The sequence below is a fragment of the Meleagris gallopavo genome, chromosome 8, assembly GCF_905368555.1.
Source record: "Meleagris gallopavo chromosome 8, MGAL_WU_HG_1.1, whole genome shotgun sequence".
NCBI classification, from domain to species: domain Eukaryota; kingdom Metazoa; phylum Chordata; class Aves; order Galliformes; family Phasianidae; genus Meleagris; species Meleagris gallopavo.
Genome location: NC_139411.1, coordinates 16364770 through 16383434, shown reverse-complemented (window position 1 = coordinate 16383434; position 18665 = coordinate 16364770). Strand labels below are relative to the sequence as shown.

Below are 18665 nucleotides of genomic sequence, written 5' to 3'. Positions count from 1 at the left end.
AGCCTACTGTATGTAAAATATGTGAAGCACAAATGAGTTCTCTGACAGAAAGATGACAGACATTATTCATTTACTTATTATTCACTTACTGTGCTCTTTATTTTTAGATAAATTACCCATTTCTGTCACTTAAAGGTTTTTATACCTGTGAATGAAACAGATTCGTTTGTCGCAGACAACCTCAGAATTGCCTGTTACAAGACCTTTGTAATTGTAAAAATGTACGTGTCGCAGTAAGAGGAGACAAGGGTAACAACAAAATATATGCATATATATATAGTATATATACATATATGTATTCACATAGAACTTTCCTGCTACCAATGAAGAATAAAGATAAAAAGCTCTAATAAATATAATTGTAACCTTGAAATGCAGGCTTATTCACCTGTGAGACTCTGCAATTGAGTGGCAGAAATAAACATCTTTTGGATTTCAAATTAAGCACATTCGTTATCAACTGAGAAATAAATATGAGAAAATGGCAACTGCATTTTCGAAGTTTACTTACTCTCCTCTCAGCTGCCTGCCTTCTACAGCACATCCACCAGAGGGCTTCAGGACCCCATTCTTGTTCGTTGTGGAAAACGGCAGTGCCTCGGCGTGCCTGCAAAAGTGGAAATGGAGAATTGGTGTCTCCTTTGGTTGGAGCAGGAAGTCGGGCTGAGGTCTGTGCTTTCAAAGGGATGTACAGAGGTTTTCCCCACATAAGGTTCTTTAAATTTATGTAGTGATGTGAGAATTAACATTCATTGCTGAACACATTTTTTTTTTTGAAGCGACACTTGTTCTCAAAATACACTTATTCTAAATTGCAGAAGTGGACATGAGCAGAAGACTGAAGATAGATCATAATTAAAACCTAGTTTGGTTTGGTAAGTACAAAAGTAGCGGACAAAGCTCAATCTACGCACTGATACTCTTGGCCCACCAAAGGGAAGAGAAAATATTTTCAACAGTCTCAAAGGCACATACAAATTATGATGGAACTAACTAAAAATAATATTTTTTTAAAAGCCACAATATCAAGAAATGCACCCTCAAAATAAATTCTTTTCTTCAGAGTAAGCTCAGTCCGCAGAGCCTTTTAAATCAAGAGTAGACAAAAAAATGCAGAACACCATTGTAGGGAATATGTTTCCATTAAGCAGGGGGCAACAAATGTGTTCTATACAAATGTTGTAATCTCAAATTCAGGTATCAAAGAGAAGCATATGTAACACAAAAAATTACTCAAATACATACATTGTCCACCCTCACATCAAAATACCACAAAACCAACTTATTTCAAGTACACTATACAACAAGGAGATAGTAACGAACTGCAGAAGGAACAATTTTCCTCTAGCCTGATTAAAAACACATGCATTGTTCATCGTGTTTGTGAACAAATATGAATTCCATCACATAATGAGATGGTACCTTCACCTGCCTGATTTATGAACACGAATTCCATCACATAACGAGATGGTACCTTCACCTGCCTGGTTTACAGCAGCCCATGACTGAGGAGTAGAAGGGCTCTCCAAGCACACTATCCTGCCCTGCTGCTCCCTTCCACATGGACCCTCTACAAGGCTGTGTTTTGTGTGTTTATATGGGGAGCCCGATAGAGCTTTTATTGATTTTTACATCCAAAAATCCTCTGAATTTACCTCTAGATTAGGGAGCTATTAGAAGCTACATTTGTTCCAGTGTTTATTACCAGTATTACAAGTCCAAGCAAGACCAGGAAAGCACAAAGCAGAGTGACCCAAAACTAAAAAATCCTTAAACCCTGCCCACAAATAAGGGTGCTATGAAAAGCCAGTAGAACCTCACGTGCCATCCTTACCATGCGTTAGCTCAGGCAGTCCTGCTCTGCAGAGCTTTCAGACAAGAGCACCGCGGCAGTTTGCATTCACTTTAAGAACGCTTTCCAAGGGCTTTACATGCATTACTTCATTTTCCTTGGAAACTGCCCTTCTGCTTCCCCGTGCTGCCAGCAGCTCCCAGCGCACGCCTGCCGAGCAGCAGCCGGGTTCTCAGCACAGCCTCACACAGCAAGGCCACAACTTAGAACCAGACACATAGACGTTCGTTCAGGGGATTTTATAACCACTTCACTAAACACAAATCGCAGAGCAGAGGAAAAGGAACGTAGAATAGCCGGATAATTGCAGCAAAAACAGAAGCGGAACCCAAAGACAGTGAAAACTCATCACGGGCGACAGCCACCCCGCAGCTCCTGCCCACAACCAAGATGGCGGCGCAGGGAGCGCCCCAGCACGACGCCGCTCTATCCGTCGCTCCCGCCTCTACGACTGGCAGCGCGTGCGCCCACGTGACGTTTTCAACCGCGCTGCGCGGGACCTGCGCCGGCAGAGAGTGAGGCCGCGGGGGGTGCGCGCGGCGATCAGGTGACCCCGGTCCGCAGCCCGCCTCCTGTCGGCCGCGCGCTGCGGGGTGGGTCGCCGGGGGTTACGGGGCCGGCGGGGCCCTCGGGGGGCGCGGGGCCGGGCGGGGGTGGGGAGGCCCTAGGGCAGCCCTGCAGAGGCGGTTCGGGCCGTGCGTTGTCGCGGGGACCCTGTGGCACCGCCGCTCCTGGGACCGGGGGACTGGGGGTGTGCGGGAAGCCCGGTGCGGTGTAACTCTGGGCCTGGCGGAAATCCTCTGCAGCCCGTGTGCGACCGGCGGCTGCACGCTGCCATGCAGTGAGGGGAAGTGAGCGGCGATCGGCACCCAGAGTCGCTCCGCCCGTGTGCCAGGTCCGGTGTTACGGCTCGGGATAAGCGCCGGCCGTGTGCCAGGAGAGAAGAAACGCGCCGTCCTCCACACGCGGCTCACCGAGGTCTCCTTTGTCGCGAAGGCCTCCCGAGTTCGGGTCGCAGGATGGGCTGTTGGCCCCGTGCGCACCGCAGGGGTCTGTAAGCGCTGGCTGTGAGCTGGGCCTGTCATACTGCTCAGGTAAGGGCCCGGGGCGGGAGGTGTAACATAGCGGCAGGGACTGAGTTACCAGCAGCCTTGTTTTAATGTTACAGCGCAAGCACTTAGTTGTGCTAACGTTTTCAGCGATCTCAGCCTGCTTTCCCACAGCAACCGCACCGCAGATGTCCTTTCAGGGACATCTTCAGCAAGAAAAATAAAAAATAGGTGTGCTGGAATTGTCTGCGAGGTGTTATGCAGTCTGGAAAGTTTGAAGCCAGTAGAGTTTCAGGAGGCACAGTAGTTGGGTGAAATGTAGATGCAGCTTTACATCTTCCCCAGAGGTTTGTCTTTTGCTTGGACGGTTTCCTTTGAGGCTGTCACTGGCAGTACTGAGGGCGCCTGGTGTCCCAGAGACCCACGCTTCCCCAAGCGTGTGCACACATGCACGCTCAGCTGCATGAGAAGTGCCATTTACCTTCATAACAACTGTCAGAGAGAACACAGTAAACCATCCCTGTAACATCACTACTCACAAAAAATTACTTAAACTTGAGCTAGAAGAACCTTCTAAAGCCAGAGAACCAGATCATTTTTACCTGCGTTTTCTGTAATCTGCATTGGAGGCCTACAGCGTGCACCTCTGTCCACTTGAAGCAACCTCAGCTTTTTACTATGCAACTTTACAGTCTCATAAAAGTTGATACACATCCAAATGGCAGCTCCTCTTAGCTCAGAAAACTTTTCCTAAATTGAAGTCTGTCATGTTAATATAAAATCCGAAGTGGTGTCAATCATTCCCATCACGCCACATTGACCATTTAAGAACAGTTATGGAAATTTGAGTTTAAAGAGCCTTCAGAAATGATCTAGCTGACATGCAGACATTTCAGATTTTTGTCCTTTTTTTTGAAGAAAGGTGGATTCATATGGTGTTGTACAAAAGGAAGCCAATTTTTCTCAAATTTAATGTAACTAAAAAAAAGCAGATCCTGTGCAGCATGGTAAATCAAGCCCACATTACAACAAGTGTAGTGGGACCTTCATAGACATATTTGAATCAGCTGCTGACTTTAGAAGGGATCTTAAAAGCTGCATTGCAATTATGGCTGGAAGTTTAAAACAGTAGTGCCTCTTCAGTACAATTGTGCCCTTGGGAAAGCACTTTCTCCTGCCTTTGAGTTTTAGATCTTGCAGCGCATTATAAACCACTCCTCCACAGAACTGCACAAAAGATAAGGCCTTCTAGTAAATCTCCCTCTTAACTATTACAGATCACCATTGAAAACAATGTGGCAATTGAAGGTATTTTATATAAGGTGCTTTGGTGTCCTGAATTCTAAATTGAGATACGTGCAGAGAGAACATACATCAGCACCAGTTTCTTCCCCAAATAATCCATTTTAAGATGTTTGTGACCAAGTTTTTAATCAGATCCCTTTATTTCAGTACCCACTAAATCTGAAAGGCCAGAGGACCATCAGAACTTACCTTCCACAAGCCTCATTTGGCCAAGACCATTGTGCATTACAGATCCCCAAGATGTTAAGTATTGTAAGTCTGTTTACCAGGGAATAAAATCTCTCCCACTTTGTAATATGTGATTAAATGCAAGTGCATTTGTTTCTCAGAAGGTTTGTCCCTGTGGTTTTATAGGAGCAGAAATGAATTCCCCAAGCAAAGGGCAATGGCTGACCCATGAAGAACTCACCTCACCTCCTTCTATCCTTCATTGTAAGACTGCTTTTGTCATTAAAAGGTTTCCTTTCTTCAAAGGCAAGCTAACGTTGGCAGCTTGGGTTCTCTGGATATGAACCTTAAATCTTGAGTGTGCTGGTGGATGGATTTGTGTGAGATGCCAGAGAAAATTTATGCGCAGTGGTGAGAACCAGGTGCCTTCTTTCCTCTTGTAGACAGAAGGAAATGGCCTTTATTCAGATACAGCATAGTTAACTCTGCAGGAAAACATCTGAAAAATTTCAAACACTTCAAAACAGTATTTCTTATGGCTGTTGGATTCAAGACCAGTTAGTAACTTCCTATCTCTACAATACTATTTCTAAATTATTTTTTGCTATTTCTCTTGTCCCAGTCTGACGTTTGCCTTTGATTAAGGAGATGAGTGACTTTACCTGTTCTATTGATCAGAATAAATTACCAGCAGCTAACTTATGAACCTCACAAAAGTGCCTTTGACATGGTGAATTGTGCTCTGTTGTTCAGGTAATTGGGTTGTCAGAAAATCTTACTGGTTACTATATGGTATCTCTTACATAATATTGGCTTATTCGTGGAAATGGACAAAATCTTTTAGATTTCCAGTTCACCAGATGTTATGAAGACCGAGCAGGAAGTAAGCGAGCATTCTTCTTGACAGGATTGATGGTAGAAAAAACATTTTTATTGGTATATGTTGATCTTCCATCTCTTATTTCTGTGAAAGGAAGGTTACTTTTCTTGGACTTGTTCAAGTATAATTTTAGGGGGCTTGGTCATTCAGCTTCCAATTTGGAAAAAAAAAAACCCACGTGCATAGGACAGTATTCTTGCCATCACTGAAATTCAGAATCTTACCACTGTTTTTCTTAATATCTGAGAAAGTTGGAAGAAAGCTCACATTTTTTTCCAGGTACACTGTAAAGATAACAAAGTTCACTTTATTTATGTCACATCACTAGAGAACACGCAGAATGCAAAAACAAGAAATGAGCAGCAGGAATATGTTTTTACACATGGTAGTTTTTACAGCTAGCTGCCACACTTGCAGGCCATGACATCTGCAACACTGAGAGAAGCAAGCAAAGGATTACAGCAGGAATGAAAAACAAAAGCAGCACACAAGAGCTCACTTGGGCTCTTTGCATGAAGAGCTCCTACCTGAAAACAGTTGTTTTTTTCTAATACTGTTAAATGGGAGTTCTCTAACTGAAGCTACAGGAGAGCAAATACTTCTGTGAAGTAGCTTTTTTTAAAAATAGCAAACAGTCTTTTCCAGTGATGCTTTCCCATGGCTTTTCCTATGCACATGCTGAGTTTTAATATGTGTATGTTGGTTATGCAGTGGTACAGCATTGATAACTCAGTGTTTGTTGCCTGATGTGATTGTCAAATATAAAGAAGGTTTTACAGATGACCTTTGTAGCCTGGAAACTTTTTGGCCAATGACAGTTTCTATATATGCATGTCTAGCTTTCCTCTTCAGGAAGAACTCTGCTTACACCAGGAGTTTGCCCACCCAGCAGTTTTTTTAGACCCAAATGTGAAGGGGCAGCTGAGGAACAGCTTTTCCCCACCAGATCCAGTCCAGGCCCACGTCTGACAGCTGAAGGAGGACTGTGGGCAGCTCCCTCTGCCTTTATTTCTGTGGGAGCTCTGTGATTCTTAGAACTCCCCTGAGAGCTTTGGGTTATCAAGTGACCTTTGTTGCAGCTGCATTGCCTGTAGAATGGCTCATTTACCAAGCACAACAACACTCCTGTTTGGGCAGGATTCCACTGCAACTCCATGCCTGACCTGGAGACCTTTGATATTTTGGCTGGCAGACTAGTTGTCTATGCCCTGCTTGGTATTTTCCTGTAAAATCCAGGCAAGGCTTTCCTTTCTCCAAGAGACGTTACCCTTCTTCCCACTCATTTTGGAGTTCAAGCAGCACTGAATACTTAGCAGATGAAAGGTCCACCCCTTTCTGCAGTGAGCACACAAACCCACAGCCACCACTTCCCTGCCAGACAGCACAGCATTCCTGCTCAGGAGGTGTCTCTAAGGTCCTGCAGCTGGGCATATCTGCATTTCCATCTTTACTTCCTAAAAGGAACATTTTAAATGTACAGTGCAGCTGCATATTGTCAGCATTAACACAAGCAGGAGATGCCTGAGAGGCTGGGTTTCTTTGGGCTGGTACTCCCCGTGGATACTCACACTGCTTTCTGCCAATATCTGACTGCTGTTAACCAGGGGTGACAAGCCACATTGGAGGAATTTATGAATTGTTCTGATGGGAAGAGCACGCTTGCTTTTTGATCTTGTTGATATCTACTGCATGCCTTTGAAATTACCTGGAATTTTCTTTTTTCTCCTCTTTTTTAGAAAAAAGGATTTAAAGAGACATGGAACTTGAAAGAATCATTAGAGACACACTGACATGCTTCATCCAGTCCCACATCCCTGCTGCAGACCTCAGGTATGTTGAGTATTGTTTTAGCTTGAACTCTGGATTAACTGTCCCTCTATACATTATACTAAATTCCAAGTGGAACATTTGCAGTTTTCCTGCATTTTGTCTTGCTTTTCCTTAAATCATATCCAGGATGCAGATAATTTGTACAGGTGTTGATGTAAATCCTTGAATTATGTTTCAGCATTACAGACTAGCAGTGTCATTTTTTTTGGTGACCAAGATGATTAATTTCCTGCCCAGTAGTACATGTTAGAATATGGAATTCCTTTCATCTACAACAATCCCAGAAGGCTTTCCAAGCAGTACACTGCTGTGTCACAGCTCTCCCTATATTGAAATCTGTCTACATGTAGAGATACAGCTGCCTTGAGGCAACTGGTTAGGTAGCCACTGGCAGCAGTGACGCAAGTGGGTCAGCAGAGAACACTGCATCACGTGGGAGCTGTAACTTGACAAAACATAATGACATCACCTAGAACACCAGTCAACACAAAAATCAGGATTTGAGCACTTCAAATATTTTGGATAGCTCAGCTGAAGTATCCACAAGGGTGCAGCATCTAGACAGATGCAGTGGCTTTCATTGAGTCCTGCCTAGGAAGGTGAACAAAACACAGTTTCCTGGATTTATCCATAAATGCTTCCCACTCAATCACTAACCACCTACTGTTTGGCTTTACGGTGGCAACTGCCTGTAAGCTAAGATACATAGGTCCACCAAAGTCCACATAGGTACTTCTGCTGTTCTATTCGATGCAACAGACGCAAACAGAGATGGAGAGAAAGAAAACGGTCCTGTTGACGCTGCTTACTTGTGCCGTGTTCTCTTTCTCCAGTGGGATGGATGAAGTTTTCTTCTCTTACATTACGGGTGTCCTGGAAGAGCTGGGTTCACCAGAGTCCTCTGAGGAAACCTTTGACATGGACACCTTTGTGGAAATGATGGAGGCATATATCCCTGGCTTTGCAGAAATTCAGAGGTGTGTGAATGCTACTGTTTTGTATGTGCATGCCATGCACTGGGGGCCTGGCCCAACCACATCAGCACCATGAATTCTTGTTATGTCCAGATTGTGATGTATTGGTACTGAACCTGTACCATTACGATTAACCTAGGCTTTGTCTGAATGCACAAATCCTAATCCCAGGATAGTTAACAGGTTAGATACTTGGCTGTCTGGAATGCTAGTTTTGGTAACTGGGCTTCCCATCGAGCTCATATCTTTATGAAGAGTAAGTCAAGTGGGATAGGCTAGTGTTTTAATTCCTCACCCTAATTATTCAGCATCTGTCTCTTGCAGTGGGAATGTTTGTGAAATGATGTTCTCTCTCTCAGAAAGGCTTGGTGAAGCACGCAACAAAGGTGAGTTACACCTTGAAATTGACAAAACTTACTGCTCTGCTCTAGTGTCTTGCATCCTACCTTCTGAGAATCATGATGTAGCCTTTCAGATAGGATAGAACACAGGTGAAATAATTCTTACAGTGACACAGAAAGAGCCTATAAAAAGAGATGCATCAGAGTAACCTGACCACAAGGCGTGCTGGGTTACACACAGCTTGGGAACCACCAATGTGTTTTGCTAGATTTAAAAATCAAAATAACACCTTGGTTCAAAGTTAGAGCAAATATCAGGAAATTCTTAGATACTTAATAACAATACCATAAATACCCACAGCCAAAATGTAAGAGGCCTGAGAATTCAAAAGCAGTTCTACTCTGGCAAAGCATGGGAACGCAGAGCTCAGACACTCCAGCATGTTAGCATTGCCTTCCTGCAGGTCAGTATGAGTAGGGCTGCAGCTATACTCACCAAAGGCAACAAGAACAGTAGTGCTTTCCACTGTCTTTTCATTTAAGAAAAGATTCACTTCAGCTGATAGTGCACTAACAGCCTCATACTAACAGAAAGCATAGAGCTCTGTACTCAGTGGGGCTGATCCTCAGTAGATATCACTGTATCTTTAAGAAAAACCTAGCCAAAAAGCTGTGGAAAGCAGAACAGAAGTGCCCTCTGAAGACCTGACCAAAGGCCAGGAGCCTGGAGCTGGAGTCTGCAAAGATGAAAGGCTGTGCACACCTACAGACGGAGCTGGGGCACAGGTATGTACATCTCACAGTGGAGCAGGGTGACAGAATCCCCTAGCACCAGCCTACTAGTACCACATAAGGCATTTTCTGGCTCCAACATTAACCACAAGCATAGGCTGTGACACAGCATTGTTGAAGCTTGCAATCACCCCATTGTATGGCCTGAGCAAGACTGTGTTCAAGTGGAAAGTTATGTGCTGCCAGAAGAACACAAGTTGTCACTCTGGCTCATCATTTCCAGTCCTGAGGCAGCAAGGCAGAAGAAAGCTTGTCTTAGTGCTCTCCAAGATCCCAGAGTGCAGTAAGGATGCCTCTGTAGTGCTAGCCAGGCTCCACCCCACTTCCCCCCGTTCCATTCACAGTTGAGCTTGGTTACTGTTTATCTCCCTAGCTGTGATGCAGCATCTAGTGGTCATATCTGAGTGTCAGTCCTGAAGACACCCATCCCACCTTCAACGACATAAGCTGTGTACTGAGCTACACCACAGTGAGTCATTGGCAGCAGTCCTGGTTCTGCAGCTCCATTCAGCATGACCCACACTGCAAGCATTGCAGCACTTAGTAAATCCCCCCCAGCTCCTTACCTCAAGCTCTGCTTGCTGTTTCTTCAGTACTGATGTTTTACTGCTCTGCAGTTCAATCATTTTGTCCATGCCCTTCTAGGAAATGCTGTTTCTGTGCTTCCTTCTGATGTAGCCAGAGGTCCCTGTGCTTAGGAGTGTCATCCCTTTGTGATCAGAGAGAACCTTGCAAGGGAAGGAGTTCAAGCATTTGAGCCACAGTGCCCAGAAAATTTATTCCTAAGGAGATATATAGCAGGACCACACAGATGAGCCAGGCCACAGAAAGCCTGTTTCAAAGAAGACTGAAATACAGGGAGAAGAGATTAAGGGGTGCATTCCCCTTGTGGATACGATGTCCTTTTAGCTTCAAGAAAGGACTTTATACTCACCTTTATAGTGAGAGAGAGTCTTCAGATAACAGCAGGTTGAATTTCCCAACTTTGCAGTGATACTTTTGCTCTGCAAAATCAGATCTCTGTCTCTTGCTCCAACTAGGCAGGTGATGACTTGAAGGGTGGAGTGGAGCTGCTGCTGGAGATGTTCCCGGCCTGTACTGTAAGCCAGGCAGAGAAGGCACTAGCGATGGCCCTGGGTAACTTGGAAGAAGCAGTGCAGTTAATTGTGGAAGACAAGGTGGAAATCGGTACAGCAGGTGCAAATGTGAAGGTACTGTACTCCGAGCTGGGTGGCACAGGTCAATGAGCAGAGCTTAAATACATATATTCCAGCTGGAATGGAAAGTGAGTGCAGGAGCTTTCTACGCTTCCAGCAACATACCAGAAAGATCATCCAAAACAATGCCCCCCTCTTCCTTAGCTCTCCAAGCATAGGCTGTACATACACCAAGCCAGAGGAGCTGTGTCTGGCACCTCACTTCCCCCATGAGCTGGTAGTACTGCATCAGTAGCTGGGCTTAGCTGAGCAAGCAGGGCAGCTGTGCACCCTTTATGTTCTGCTACTCAAACATCTGCTTTGTTTCTTCACAGGAGTTGGTGCGGCCCCGCAGAGCGCCCAACCATGAGGAACTAAAGCAGGTTATCTTACAGAAGTAAGTACCCAGAAAAGAAGAATTTGGACAGCGAAGGAGTTAGCAGTTTGTGAAAGGTTATGGTGGTCAGAATAGCAGTATGGTCTATGAAGATCTTGGATTGTATGATGTTTGGAAAAGATGCTGTGTGAAGCTTATCTGGGTATACCTGAAACACATTCAAGCACAAGTATAATGATTAGACAGGAAAGCAGAATGGGTTTTCTTTTAGAGCTCTGGCACACAGTTTAGTTCCATCAGTGGGGTCACAGCACTGGTTATGCAAGGTTTCAAAAAATCTCTTACAGGTATACTGTAAATCAGTGTTGTCATCTGAGGTCCCAGTTAAAGGTTCAAGGCACAAACATCATACTGCAGCTCAGGTAACACATGGTGCCTTGTAAGAACTACAGCAGCTCATTCATACCTCTACCCTTGGAGAGTGTCCAAATAAGTCTAAAGATATCTTTGAGAGACTGTACAGCAACAGAGATCAAATCTCAGTTGTTGAAGGTGCAAGTTCAGTGCATTTAAGGAAACCTCTCTAAAGTCTCCCTATGGACTTCTGGGGAATGAAAGTGGCTTTATATTGGTTTACCTTTATTCATTTCCAAACGCATTTAATTCTCAATAGACAACCCGCAGTATGGTTTAATCGATCCACTTTAAGATCTCAGCTTTCATGAGAATCCTCCTGTGGGCACACAAACTCAATGCATCTATCCAGCCATCTTTTCCACCATTTTACTCCTTGAGGATGTAAACAACTGATGGTATAGGAAAACAAAAGCAAAGCAGAATGCCATCCAGATAACATAACGGTCTGTGCCTGTTTTCAGTGCAGGCTTGCTTCAGAGTAAAATGCATGGGAACAAAATAAAAAAAAAAGCCAACACCAGCTGATAGTTAAGTTCCTAGGAACTTTAATGACATTTTGGCAACATCCTGTACTTCAAACATCACTCAAGCACAGGTACAGAGAGCAGATCACCATAGCTGAAAATACACAGGAACAACTACGCTAACTACTGAGGGAGAAGTTGTGGTCAGCTATGCTGTCCACCTACAGACCAGCTCTGAAGTCTCAATACTAATTCAGCAGTACAGCAAGCAAATGCTTGGGCTCTGGTGTTCCTCTTAAATAGGGAGTGAGATGATGCTTCTATTAAGTTGCTTCCAGCTCAAACTCAACTCCTTGTCAAGTAGCCCATGGAGTGTGAAAAGCATACCATCTCTTCAGGGCAGAAGCAGCCAGTTTGGCCCTGTGGCCTTTTCCTTTGGCTGCCATCACAGCAAGTGAAAAGGAGCAAAGTTGTCCTAATGGCAAAGCACGCCGACCTCAGCACCTCCCTCAGTTTTAAGGAGGCTATCTGCTTTCTCAACAGCCTAGGGTTTTGATACCATTCACATACAGCCAGCTATTCCATGAGAATTCTGAATTCTCACCAGAAGGGTGGCACTCTTCTTACCCATTTCATTCAGAAAGGAATCTTAAATGCTCCTAGCTGCAATCTACACAAGTAGGACACATTGCACAGCCCCAAACCAGACAGGGAATTAAAGATAAAGGCTGTGAATAGCCCTAGGCAATGCATGTTGCACTGTTCACTTACTGCATCTTGTATTTCAGATATATGATGGTGGATAGTGCAGAAGACCAGAAAACACATCGACCAGCTCCACCGAAAGAGGTGAGAATAGTGCAGTTCCAGCTCACCAGGAGTTTGAATGCCTTTGGCTACAAGGTTTAAAGAGCAGGCTGCACATCTAAAGAGCAGCATAACACACAAGGGAATTTGCAGCAGGTAGTCTCAGAGGAGAACTAGTCAGCTAACAGGTGCTACTGCAGGGTCTGTGATTATCTGGCACTCCTGACTAGCTTAGTTCCTGCTCCCTCCAGCTTTTCCCCCTCTGCCCCCTCCTCAGACCACTTTGTTCCCATTTTTAGCTAAGACTCCCAACATAAAGGACAGGTAACTCATCCCAACCTAGTCTTGCTTTTCCCTTATTCCCCAAGCACAAGCTTACACTTGTCACCCTCTTTCCCCAGCAGTGGCTGTCCACATGATGTTTATGTCTTTCCTCTCCAGGCTCCCAAGAAGCTGATCCGCTACATCGATAACCAGGTGGTGAGTACAAAGGGAGAGAGGTACAAAGACATAAAGAAGCCAGAGAGTGAGGAGATGAAGAAAACTTACATCAGCCTCAAACCAGCCAGGAAGTACAAGTTCCACTGACGGCCATGTCCTCCTGCTCTTCAGCAGCCACCTCACTGACCAGGTGTGGAGGATGGACATGTGGCAGTAGGGATGAAGGGACTCCCCTACCCAACACTAACTGGAACTAACCTAGGAGCCAGGACACTGCTTTCAGCTTCCTGAACTAACCTAGCTGATAAGGTCAAGTCTCCTCTCCTTGTGTAGCTGCCCTTCTGCCCCTGGGGCACACCACAATGGTTGTTGGGAGCCTGGGCATTCTCTGCTATTCCTTGCATGGGACATTAGATCTAAAAATTGTAGCTTGTGGTTTTGCAGCAAGCTTTTTAGAAATCTCTGTGCACTGTTGCTTTGAGTGCAAGTGTTAATAAAGACAGTGTGACTTGGTGTGTATTTCAGCCGAAGCATGCACATGCTTTACAGACCCTGCCTCTGATCCCTCTTCAAGGAGCAGTCAGCTCCTAACCACTACTTTCATCTTGTTTACTACAAGTAGCTACTTTTTGATAGACCACTTACTAGATGCAAATGATGAGGCTAGCCTCTAAACAAGAGCTAAGCTCTCCCTGCTAACACAACCTGCAGCACTCCATGAACTCCAGCTGACAGTATGGCCAGGTCATTTGGCAATTGCCATTTCTGGCCCCTATTGTATGACAAGCCTACAGCTGTGCAACATAGAGTAGGATGTAGGAGCAGGTCTTGGTACTACAGAGATGTAAATCAGAATCTGGAAGAAACAAATAGCAAGAACCAACCGCTCTCAGCAATAGCACAATGAGGTTTGGTGCTTTTCCTCTACTGAAATTGCAGTTAGGAGCATATTCCCCTAGAAAACTGTTACTGTCTTGTGCAGACCTAGCACCCTGCCATAGGCACTGGGTTAGCACATGTATGCTGGGCTCACACTGCCTTCCTCCCAGAGCTCACCTCCCAGAATGAGGGCTGCCAGCTTTTCTCCTTACTACTCCAGCTAGCGTGGATTGTTCTCAACAGCTCTGCTGGCATGTCCTACACAAGTTCCTCAGAAGATGACAGTCCACAGTCCTCATCAAACATTCTCCTGCTCTCTGGAGAACTGCAACTTTGAAATTTAAAATACAACAAATAATAAATCCTGTGTATTAGCTGGTCTATTCAGCACTATGGTGTTCCTGCAAGTCCCTCACTGTCTCCACACTGCTTTGGAGGGAGTTACTTTCCCAGGAGGCACACACAGAGCTCACTCACAAATGTGCAGTGGCTGTTAAACAGCTCCAGAGAGAAGAGTGAGCCCCTTTTGGGCCAGCCTCACCAACAGGATCAACTTCTCCCTCTGCACATCTCAGCAGCAACCAGTTCCGGCGTCCACCAGGGATCTCAGTGACATGTTGCCCCCCCACTCCCGATAGCAGCAGCAGTTCTAGATCTGGAGGTTAATGAAAGGGGCAAAGCCAGCCATGTCCTGCAGGAGAACAAGAGCCGTCTGCGGCAGAGGCTCCACATCCAGCTCCACTCCACGGTTTCGGAGAATACTCAGGCTGGACTCAGCCACATTGTGGCAGTGCTTCACCTTCAGCGAGCGCAGCTTGGGACAGTACTCAGCCAGAACCCTGACAAGACAGAGCACATGCAGGTTGCATGCCAGACTCCCATATGCATAACTTATCAGCAAAACCTTTTTTCCATTCCCAGCAGCCACACACATCCTTTGAAAACAGCACCATGGTGGTCCAAGAGAATCAAAAGGACACGGTCAGATACCCTCCACAACATGCTGGGAAATTTGCTTTCAGTAGCACGGAGGGCCTGCTAGCGGCTCTGCTCCAAGACTTCCCTCCCAAGGTCTCATCTACCCGCCCTGGACACCGGCCTTCCACACCCTACTTCCCACATCGTTCAATACCTTATCGAGTCATTCTTGACTCGCAGACACCCTGTGAGGTCCAGGTGTTCCAGCTCAGGACAGCACTTGGCAGTCTCCTCTACTGCCACATCACCCACGTTGGCATTGACAGCTAGAGAGAGAGACTTGAGCCTGCTGCACTTCTGCACCAGGTAGCAGATGGCCTCATCCTTCAGCTGCCGGCAGGCCGTCAGATCCACAGCTTCCAGAGCCTTGCAGTGGTCGGCCAGGCTGCGCAAGGACAGACTGTCCACCCACTCACAGTGAGCCAGGGAGAGCCGCCTCAGGTGTGGGCAGTTCAGCGAGATGACCATCAACGCGTGGCAGCTGAGCTGGGCACAGCCCTTCAGCTGAATGTGGTGCAGGTGGTGGTTCTGCATGATGACTGGGAGCAGCTCCCCATCCGTCAGCCAGTCAGAGCAGTTCTGGAGCACCAGCTGCTGCAGCACTTTGTTGTCCTTCAGCAGGTTGAGGAAAGCAGCTCTAGGGACAGCCGAGCCAATCTGCGTGGGGAACCCAGTAACAGTGAGGCATCCTCAGGGACCTCAGATTGGGAAGCATTAGGCTGAGCCATGCCAGAGTCCCATTTCTTTCTTTTCCACTGTGACACAGAGGTGACCAAAGCCACCCTGAGTCCTAGAGCAAACCGTGCCACCTAGCTCTTCTCCACAGAGCACCTCGTGTCAAGGCTGCTGCCATAACCTGGGAGATGCTCTCCTCCTCCATCATCTCTGCATTTATACATCTACAAGAAGTTCCCTACCTCCGCTCTCCAAAACCTCTATGACAGGCCACTGAGTCATCACAGAGCAGTAGCCACCACTGCACAGGTCTCAGACAATGTTTTCCAGAATGAGCATAAGCTTCCCCTCATCACCTGCTAAACCCATTCCATTGCATAACCCCTGGTGACAGTCATCAGGCCGTGCCACCTTGAAGCTGGCTACATTTTCATGAGCCGCTGCCCCATAATGGTCTAGGTGGAGTTTCCAGGCTCACTCCTCCCCACACCTCTGCTAAAGGCAGAAGTAGCATTGCTAGGCCTTGAATCACCACCCCTCCTCCCCAAGCCCATCTGCCCAGCCAGACACGCAAGCCACCAGCCCAAGCTCCCAGGTAGAAGCCTCCCTGTCCCCTCAGAGCCAGGTTTTCCCACATCAGCACACTGACAGCCCCCCAGCCCCAGAGCCACCCCATACCTGGCTAGAGTCGAAACATCGCATGTTGGCCAGGTACAGCTGGACGAGCGCCTGGAACGCCTTGCTGACCCTCTGCAGGCCCAGGAGCTGCTGCAGCGGCAGATGGCAGAGGATGTGCGGGACCAAGATGTCCTCCCAGGGCAAGTCCAGGAGGCATCCCCTCGAAGGGGTCAAACTCATCGTCGGCCGCCAGGGAGCCAGGCTGTGAGGGAGCCAGCCTACGCCACCCCGCAGCTACAGCCGGGCGTCTCTAGGAGGAACGGACGGAGGGAAACACTCAGCAGTGTCCCTCACAGGTAGCCCAAAGGTCGGGACGCAGCAACGGAGCGAGCAACCACCTTCCGAGGCGCCGGCTCCCAGCGCGGCAGCTCACGGATCCGACACGCGTTCCCGGCCCGCAGCGCCCCGCGGCACAGCACGGCACCGCACCGCACACCAGCTGCCCGAGGAGCCCCGGCCCCAGCAGTCCACTCTGGAGCCTGCGCTGGGACCGCACCCGGCTCCTGCGCCGGGCAGCTCCGCCCCGCGCTAACTCCGCTCCGCGCCGCGCCGGCCCTGCGGCATTCGGCGGAGCGAGAGGCCGCCCCGCAGGGCAGCGCTGGGGAGTCTCGCACCACCCCGGCCCCGCGACGAGGGGAGCTCCGACAAGGCAGTCCCGGGGGCCTACAGGCCCCGGGACGAGGCGGTAACGGCGGCGGCCCGACGCAAGCCTTCCCCGCACCCTCAGCACCAAGAGCCGCCCCGGGACGCCCGGTCTGGTCCGGCCCCGCCACATCTACCTGCGGACCCAGAGGGGCTCCCTCCGGAACTCCGAACACACCGGCTGCACCCGAACGGGCCTCCTACCGTCCGCCGGTGCCCGCAGTGACGTCCTACGGCCGCTGCCCCGCCCCCTGACGCCATGCCCCGCCTCTCGGCGAAGTGCCTCGCCCCCAGCCCCCGCCCATGGCTGCCGGGAGGCGGTGCGGGAGCCCGCGGGCACGGTCCGGGGGGAGCGGGCCGATGGAGCGCATAAAGCGCTCCAGGTATCGGTCTTCCCCGTGCCCAGCTCACAGCGGCAGCTCCAGTCTCGCAGCTGTCCGTGTGCCCCTGTGCACGCCGGTATCCCAGGTCCCCATCGATCCCGCTCCCCACGGGCTAGCACGCCCGCTGCTCCGGCCCAGCGGCTACACGGTTCCCAGGCGCACACCGCTCCCGGAGCCCCGCACCGTCCTGACTGGCGGCCCCCGCGCACGCCCCTGCCCTTAGCGGGCGGCCCTGCGCATGCGCAGCGCTGGGCGCTGTCCGTTCAGCACCACGCGGAGCCGGGACCCGTTGGGAGCCGCCGCTGCCGGTGAGCGACGGCGCCGCCTCCGGACCCCGGACCCCGCCCCGGCCCTTCCTCTGGCCTCGGGGAGAGTCCGAGCCTCGGGCTTCTTCTTCTCCCGGCACCCCGACCCGCAGCCGCTGGGCCCGGTTTCTCCGCCCGGTGCCCGTACCGGTAGGACTTTGCCCACCGGCGCCGCCGCCCTCGCCTCGCCCCCGCCTTGCCCTGTCCCCGGTGAGCAGCGGGTCCGTGGGGCCGGCGGCCTCCGGCACCCGCGAAGAGGGGCCCGAGCCGCTCCCGTTGCCGTTGCCATAACGACTCCAGTGGGAACCGGAGCGGCTGTTCCCTCGTGGTCCCAAATTCTCCAGGAAGGAAGATCTCGCCTTCCCTTCGTGGCCCGCTCACTGCTTGCCAAGGAGGGTGGTTGGGGAAAGGTCTTTCTGCCTCAGTGCTGGCCCTATTGGCATGGATGGCACTGCTCTCACTGCAGGTGTGGGATCGCTGTGCCCAGGAGGTTCCATGTGCCCACGGCTCTTGGCTCTCCACTGATGTCTGGCAGGGAGCCCCTTGCTCGGCCTTGGAGGCGATGCCTGTGTCTCCATTACCGCTGGCCTGTGCAGCTATCTTGGTTCCAGGAGCCCTGGCCGGGAGCCCTGGCTCATGCCAAACTCTCACCGATCTGTGCTGTGCTTGTGGTTTTCTCCAAGCAGCACGTGTGTGGGGCTGGCAAGTGGGGCCACGCTGCTCCTGCATCAACCTCTGCTGGTGTTTTTCACTCTGCTGGCTGGGCTGGCTGAGTCACTTCCTAGGAGCCTGCTGGTGGCAGGGCTCAGAGCAGAGCTACCCAGATACAGTCTGGGTACCACAGGATGTAACAGAGGCAGAAGTATGACTGAGTGTCCTTCCTTGGTCTCAGTTGCATGCCCTGGGCCTGTGGCAAGGGTGGGAGGGGGCCCAGAGGAGGCTCAGTGCCACTGGGTGTATGGGTGCCCCCAGGGCTTACATCCTAGGACAGTTAGCAGGCAGGTTCTTCTGCGCTTTCTGCCCATGGCACATGGTATGAAGATACTGGGAGATGTGGACAGCTGGGAAATGCTTAGACTGTTCTGTTTCCTGTACACAGGCTGTCTGCAGGTGATGCTGTGCTGCAAGGAGATACGCTGAAGCACACCATCAAGATGTCCAACAGAGCTTCCTGCCTAAGCCTGCAGCAATGGTAGGTCCCAACCAGTGTCTGTGGGGGTGTGCTGTATGTGGTACAGCTTGGGCCTGGGCTAAAACTTTTCCTGGGTCACT

The 18665-nt window shown here is 49.2% G+C and overlaps 3 protein-coding genes across 12 annotated transcripts in view; 1 reads left to right on the top strand and 2 right to left on the bottom strand.

Annotated features, from left to right (window-relative positions):
* The window catches only part of LOC104911954 (uncharacterized), a 314625-nt gene extending 312776 nt beyond the window's left edge, over positions 1–1849 (bottom strand). Inside the window, exons 1-2 of the transcript XR_014884837.1 lie at positions 1835–1849; positions 512–607 (exon numbers count right to left, since the gene is read on the bottom strand). The gene's annotated coding sequence lies outside the window, so the exon portion shown is untranslated. The remainder of the gene's footprint in view (positions 1–511; positions 608–1834) is intronic.
* A 389-nt stretch (positions 1850–2238) lies between these two features.
* Positions 2239–13377, top strand: CUEDC2 (CUE domain containing 2). Of its 10 annotated transcripts, none has more exons than XM_085229820.1 (12): positions 2307–2445; positions 2849–2946; positions 4354–4458; positions 4536–4638; positions 6991–7084; positions 7918–8061; positions 8383–8444; positions 9052–9185; positions 10232–10402; positions 10723–10784; positions 12394–12454; positions 12854–13377. In XM_085229820.1, exons 5-12 carry the CDS (start codon positions 7011–7013, stop codon positions 12998–13000), a joined length of 855 nt encoding a protein of 284 aa, XP_085085946.1. In that variant the 5' UTR covers positions 2307–2445; positions 2849–2946; positions 4354–4458; positions 4536–4638; positions 6991–7010; the 3' UTR covers positions 13001–13377. The 10 variants fall into 10 exon arrangements, with proteins under 10 accessions (XP_010712736.1, XP_085085946.1, XP_085085944.1 ...); XM_085229821.1 differs by having other exon boundaries at positions 2351–2367; XM_010714436.3 differs by lacking the exon at positions 2307–2445 and having other exon boundaries at positions 2492–2946; positions 4561–4638.
* On the bottom strand, positions 11664–16997 carry FBXL15 (F-box and leucine rich repeat protein 15). The gene is made up of 4 exons (XM_085229816.1): positions 16843–16997; positions 16064–16313; positions 14865–15367; positions 11664–14571 (listed from the first exon to the last, which is right to left on the bottom strand). Exons 2-4 carry the CDS (start codon positions 16241–16243, stop codon positions 14382–14384), a joined length of 873 nt encoding a protein of 290 aa, XP_085085942.1. The 5' UTR covers positions 16244–16313; positions 16843–16997; the 3' UTR covers positions 11664–14381.
* Positions 16998–18665: the final 1668 nt, after the last annotated feature.

What these genes read in the sequence shown, in the direction of transcription:
- FBXL15 (XM_085229816.1), bottom strand. Translation starts at nt 16,243, where the DNA reads ATGAGTTTGACCCCTTCGAGGGGATGCCTCCTGGACTTGCCCTGGGAG. An exon ending in GATGTTTCGACTCTAGCCAG is followed by an intron (nt 15,368 to 16,063) that starts GTATGGGGTGGC and finishes TTCCCCACGCAG; the next exon opens with ATTGGCTCGGCTGTCCCTAG. An exon ending in GTCAAGAATGACTCGATAAG is followed by an intron (nt 14,572 to 14,864) that starts GTATTGAACGAT and finishes CTGTCTTGTCAG; the next exon opens with GGTTCTGGCTGAGTACTGTC.
- CUEDC2 (XM_010714434.4), top strand. Translation starts at nt 7,011, where the DNA reads ATGGAACTTGAAAGAATCATTAGAGACACACTGACATGCTTCATCCAG. An exon ending in TGGTGAAGCACGCAACAAAG is followed by an intron (nt 8,445 to 9,051) that starts GTGAGTTACACC and finishes TGTATCTTTAAG; the next exon opens with AAAAACCTAGCCAAAAAGCT. An exon ending in CAGCAGGTGCAAATGTGAAG is followed by an intron (nt 10,403 to 10,722) that starts GTACTGTACTCC and finishes GTTTCTTCACAG; the next exon opens with GAGTTGGTGCGGCCCCGCAG.